Below are 6000 nucleotides of genomic sequence, written 5' to 3'. Positions count from 1 at the left end.
CTTTGACTTCCCCATGTATAAAATAGACACCCCTGGAAACACCCCAGCTGAAACTGAAAACAGAAAGATTCCTATGTACACAGATCTCCACCTTCTGACTTTCGAACTTAGCCACATCATATCTGTTCTACCACCTATGACTGACTAGAACCACCTCGCCTCCTCCTGCATATAACTCTTCTTCCTGAAACAACCTTAGCAACTCCTCATATGGAGGTGCCCCTGTCTGGATCATTGCCATAGCCAAAGTTGGGTCCTGGACCTGTGGGCTGGTAGGGAATGGAGGACATTGTTTTAATGGGGCTGCGGAAGAAGCCACCATTGGGGGCCCTCTGCCTGAAAGGGCCCACCCCACCAGTCCGGTGGTCCTGGAGGACACCCCCGCCACTGCCACCGCTACTGAAACCAGCAGAAAATCCAGCGGCGGCTTTGGCAGAGAGGCTACGGCTTAGGGTCTGGATCTGCTCAGGGATGAAGGTGGTGGTGGTGATGTGGGTGTTGCGGAAATCGCTGATCTGCTCAAGCGCCTGGCGGGCAGCAGGTAGCGCATCCATGTCAAGGGGTGTTAAATCGACGGAAGAGGTGGAGAACTGCTTGTGGGGGCTTTCGTCCTCGGTGCACAAGCTGTTAACCCGGCGGTGTAGGTGCTCCAGGTCGATCTCCTTATCGTCCTGTAGGTGGGGAGGGGCAGGGAAGGAGTAGAACGGAGAAGAGGTGATGGTAAATGGAAAGAGGGGAAAATGTTAATGGGAAGTGAGGGAAAATGGAAGAAGACGTTTGAAAGGAAAGGCGAGTAGGGATGGGATAGAAGAAAGATCGAGGGACAATGTTTAAGAATGGGAGATGGAGATAAGGAGATATGGAGAAGGACAAGATAAGAGGAATGCAAATGGGAGGGATAAATTGAGGAAAGTTGGATAAAGGAAGAGAAGGAGGTAAAGGGAGTAAAGGAAAGGAGTGAGGGTAGTGCAAATACAGGAGTAAGGAAGAGAGGAAGAGAACAACAAAGGAAACAGAGTATGTGCAGAGAGGACATAGTATGGGGTGTATTTGTATTCAGCAAAAGGGATGTCATCCATCCAACCAGTATAAATGGTTATTAAAAATAATAGTGAAAGCAAGAGAAAGGTGTTAGACAAAGCAGATGGTGAAACGATGAGGGCGGGACAACAAGCAAACATGACACACGATTTCAAGTCGTTGTATTTGCAATAGTTCAGCACAAAAATGTTTTGATGGCCACAGGGAAACATGGATTTGGCAGGAAGCGGGGAGAGCAAAAAGAGAGGAGGGGAAGGATGGAAGGGAAAGATAGAGAAGCACACTCTGAGCTGTGGTCAGGATATTGGAAGAGAGAAACATACACACACTTGTACAAGGTCTGTAAGGGAGTGCAGATAATCTGGAATACCAGCAGGAAACACACTGCAGTCATGCTGTGTGCTCTGTGATTCCAGGGTGTTAGGTCAATTATCAAGCAAGCATTACCATACATTATCTACTTAATCTTCAAATACAACTTATTCTATGCAAGACAGTTCAAATGTTGGACAGTACCTGACTTTGTCTTATGTATTTTACCTGGTTCATTATGGCCACTTTGATAAGGAAAATTCACATTGAGATTAACATCTCGTAAATTTGGTACCAGGCCATAATTTATTGCTGAAGTTCTTCTTTTTTAGGATTGCATCATTAACTTAAATCAAAAAATGTCTAACAATTAACAATCTTAACAATTCCACTTGAAACACAGCAAATACATTAACTTAAGCTTTAACTTAACTTACAGTATCAGTTAAATGAAACTTATAAAGAAATATGACTATATTCACATTTACTTATATGATAACTTATCCACATAGTCTAAAAAATGGTAACACTCAGTGAGAGGTGTTTCATGCTTTTACTGCATAGGGTAGGGTGGATAGTAGTGCAGGGGAGTTCAGTTTGCAATGAATGAGGTGAGCACATAGACGAGAGAGGGCTCAGGTGAGCAGAAGACAGTGCTGGAGAAGTTTCCACAACTTTTACGTTGTTCATTGTCCACAAACGTGCCAGTGTGCTTCTGTAGGTTTTTAGGTGGTGAGATGAGGTAAGGTTTTCTGTCTCAGAGGTAGGTGAGGTGGGAGGAACCACATAACTTGGATGTTTCATTTTTGGTGTTTTAAATTCCAGGGTAGTATTATTTAGGTAACGTCATACAGGGTTTTTGTGATGATAGGAGTCACATTAATACAGGTAGGGGGGATAGAGAGTTTTACTGACCGTGTCCTTTGGGTCTGGGGGATTCTGGAGGGGGCTCTGGCCCTATTGTATGTAGTTCACAGGACGAGGGGACCAGGAGTGATGCCCCATCTAAAGGAGGGACAGTGGGAGGAAGGAGAGGACGAGGGGGCGCTAACGTCTGTCGTGAAACTATCATACAAACACTAAAAGTTTGAGTTAGGGGACATCAACGGGGCAGTGTTGGTACAGAAAGAAATGCGGGGGAGTTGAAAGAGAAGAGTGAATCACAAATGGTCAGCCTGCTGTCTGTGAAAGGAGACTAATGGGTAACTGAGTGAACAAAAGGGACTGAAGCAAGGAAAAATGGAAGGTTTCTTTCCTCTTTTTTAAGAAGATCCCAGAGCCAGATCTGACTACAAGATTATGTTATACTGTGAAGAGTGTAACATTTCCCAGCATCACAAGATCTATTATAACATTACATAAGATATAGCAACACTAAGTCACTTATTAAGAACTATAATGGCCTATAAGTAAAATAATTAATGTAAAACTCAAATTTTTCAGTCAAGGCCATATTTGAAGAACAATGTTTGGTTTAGACAGAATATTTTGTGGCTTCATTTGGGATATAAAATGTAGCAAAAGTCTCTGTGACCTAAAAATAAACACTTCGCTGACCTGACATACACATTTATCTTAGAAAGATGGTGCTTAATTTGCCTCAAAATAGAGCGACAGCACCCTCTCGTGGTATAAAGGCATGATTGCACAGTTCAGCTGGCACCATGCCAGATGACAAAACTTTTTTTTTTTCTTTAAAATGAGGTACTTCTGCATCCGGCATTTGCACCATTCTTCCTGATTTTCATTATATCTCTTAATAAATAATCATTCATATTGACATTTCAAAAACACATCGGGCTACAAGCATTAATAACCAATTATATATATTTTTTTAAATCTTCTATTGTATATATAACCTTGGGGTTGGAGGTGAGGTGGTGAAGGTTGTCATTCTCATTTTGGGGGTGAGCTCGGAGGGGTTTGTGGGTTCGAAAGAGTGCTGGACAATCAGGGCGCAGGGAATGTCACAGCATGCTGGGGGCTGGTAATGGGTGGCTGTAGGGGCAGTGGTGTTGGCAGTGTTGGGGGTCTGGTTCTGGGTTTGACCGCCCAGGGCAAGGGGGTGCTCGCTGGGGTTGTGAGAACATGGATCGGCAGCTTGCCTGGCAGATGGGCCATCTGCCTGTGTCTGGTGTGAGTGTGTGATGTGCAAGCGCGTAAGTGTGTAGGTTTGAGAGAAGAGAGACAGAAAGAGAGCGGTGGAGTGAATCATACGCATGTATGTGTGTTTGTGTTCATGCAAGTTGAGTGAGAAGATTAAAACAAGAACCCCGCCAAGGAAGAAGCCAAATTGATGCACAGGCAGACGAACGGAAGACGGGCAGAGACGGAGAAGGGGATGAGTGACAGACAAGATCAGGCAGATGGGAGGACGGTAAGGTGGAGGAGAGAGAGAAGGAAATTGGAAAGACAGATGGGTGGGGGGTGAGTGAGAAGAAAGACATGGCAGTCAGTCAGCACACACAGTTAAGCAGGTCGCTCTGTGTTTTGTCCTCAGAGAGACATTCACACAGTCGTTATATACCTGGAAAGGGGAGATGTTTAAATGCCATTTTGTATTGCTCTCTCCCTCTCTCTCTTTCTCCCCCTCGCCCGCTACACCCCTCAACACAGAGTACTTATCTACAAAAACAAAGCAAAAAGGCAATATGAGAGCTTTGAGCCACAGTGACACAGATCATTGTGTAGAGGTAGAACAAGAAGAGTGGCAATTCCCATCCAAACCACCAAGAAAAAACAAAAGAGAGAGCGATAAGAAGTCACCTGTTTTGTGTGTATCAAAGAACCTGATACACAAGGAAGTGCCAGCTCCTCTCATGCTAAATCTACACAGTCAAAACCACAGATGTTACCATTATGGAAGAGTTCTGACAGTGATTGTGATGTGATTTCCGAAGTTCCTCTCAGATTTGAAGTTTTGAAGATTGAGTCCAATGACAGAACTCTTTCATACAAACCTCTGGTTGAACATATATATGTGTGTGTGTGTGTGTGTGTGTGTGTGTGTGCATAGGCAAAAAGGGGTAAAGCAGCACAGCCACCCTGTTATGAATGAAATGGGCTTCAGACACTCATCTAGAAAGAGCTTGTCAAAAAAAGCATCAAGAGCAACTTCTAAAGTAACGTTAAGGGTTGATCAGTTTTAGCCACCCTTGTGACCATTAGCACATAATGAATTCAGAAATCATGCCTGTGCCTTAAGAATGAACATGAACTGCAGTCATAACTCATTTGAGAAGAGTGAATGACTGTAAAAAAAAACCCCAAAGAACTGCAGGAAGGACTTGCAGGGAGACTGTTAATACACAGTCATACAAACTCCCCTTTATTTTCCCTACATAATATCCTTTTTAAGTGTGCTCAGGATGAAATTAATATCATTGGTTACTCACACGAGTCAGGCCTGTGGAAGTGTGTCTTTGTGTATTTGTGAGTGTATAAGCCCGATTTAAAACAAAGAAACAAAAAAAAAAACCTCTTAAGCAAACTCTATGCACAGAAGCAGGCTCATAGATAACAATGTCAGCCATTCCACAACACAGAACACAACAGCAGCATGAACACCGACAGCTCACAGTCAACACAAGATACAGCGTATAGTATGAATATGAAGGCATGTAAAGACATGTACAATATGTGATTATGCATGTTTTAATATTTATAAGAAACACAGAGACACAATTAGTTGTATTAGTGTTTGAACAGTGAATTGCTGATCGTCAGGTATGCAGAAAGCTTGTATGGCTGTAGGTATGTGCAAGTGAAGGCGCTGCGTTGGCCAAATGTTTGATGGATGAATGTAGTCATGATTTGTGCAAGTGATTACTTTTTATGAGTGGTTTGCATTCATCATAGGATGCTCATGTGGCCCGCTAAGAGCAAAACAACCCGATTCTTCATTGCTGCTGGTGAATGGACGTACACCCGGGCCAACGAAGCATGTTTAATACAAATTGTATACCTTGATTTTAATGGGTTTTTATGACATGGCATATCTTACGCAAAGTTTGAGCATTCGTCACTTTGAGGCAAGCCTGACATGATGGAAGAGGTGAGCTAAAACCGAGGCAGCAATGACGTGTATGCATGCACGCATGAGGGTGAACTCAAAAGATCTATTTAGGTGTAAAGGAGGCCATGTTCATGTATCATGGGCGACAAATCTGGATTTGTCTTTGATGTTCTTTAATCAGACATGATTACATGTATAAGTGCACTTTTTAGTACAGAATCTGGAGATGTTTGTCTCCTTTGACAAACATCTGTGGGAGGAGCGACCTATCTGATCACCCCAGTGACATATTTACACTTAGAGTGTTTCTCAGTCGTGTTTTATCTTTTTTCACTTGTAGAGGAAATCATTCAAACCACCGGGTGGCAGATATCAAAGTGAATTCTCTATAAAGATAGTCTATAAATTGTATGCTTACTGGACAGAGTAACTAACTGTGTTGGAGTAGGGCAGTGGAAAGAGTCCTCGTGCCAAGTCTGCACTCCCAATGTATCTTTCAGCTGCCAGTGCATCTTACTAAGCCAATTTTTCTGTGCCCACGCATAAAGAGTGGGTCACCAGGCTTTTCCTACTTTATGTGAAGCTTTCAAAAATGAACAAAGAGCCACACGCTCTTGACCCGTTGTAATGGT

At 43.1% G+C, this 6000-nt stretch overlaps 1 protein-coding gene across 1 annotated transcript in view; it reads right to left on the bottom strand.

The window, feature by feature from the left end:
* Nucleotides 1–6000, bottom strand: part of grid2 (glutamate receptor, ionotropic, delta 2) — a 548960-nt gene continuing 542960 nt past the window's right edge. Inside the window, exon 16 of the mRNA XM_085425768.1 lies at nt 1–671. Coding sequence (XP_085281894.1) covers nt 207–671 — 465 coding nt within the window. The 3' untranslated portion in view covers nt 1–206. The remainder of the gene's footprint in view (nt 672–6000) is intronic.

The sequence above is a fragment of the Rhamphochromis longiceps genome, linkage group LG12, assembly GCF_057381845.1.
Source record: "Rhamphochromis longiceps isolate RC_006_pf linkage group LG12, R_longiceps_female_GT1.1, whole genome shotgun sequence".
Lineage (NCBI taxonomy): Eukaryota > Metazoa > Chordata > Actinopteri > Cichliformes > Cichlidae > Rhamphochromis > Rhamphochromis longiceps.
The sequence above is the reverse complement of the archived record's forward strand: the minus strand, read 5'-3'. Positions and strand labels throughout refer to the sequence as shown.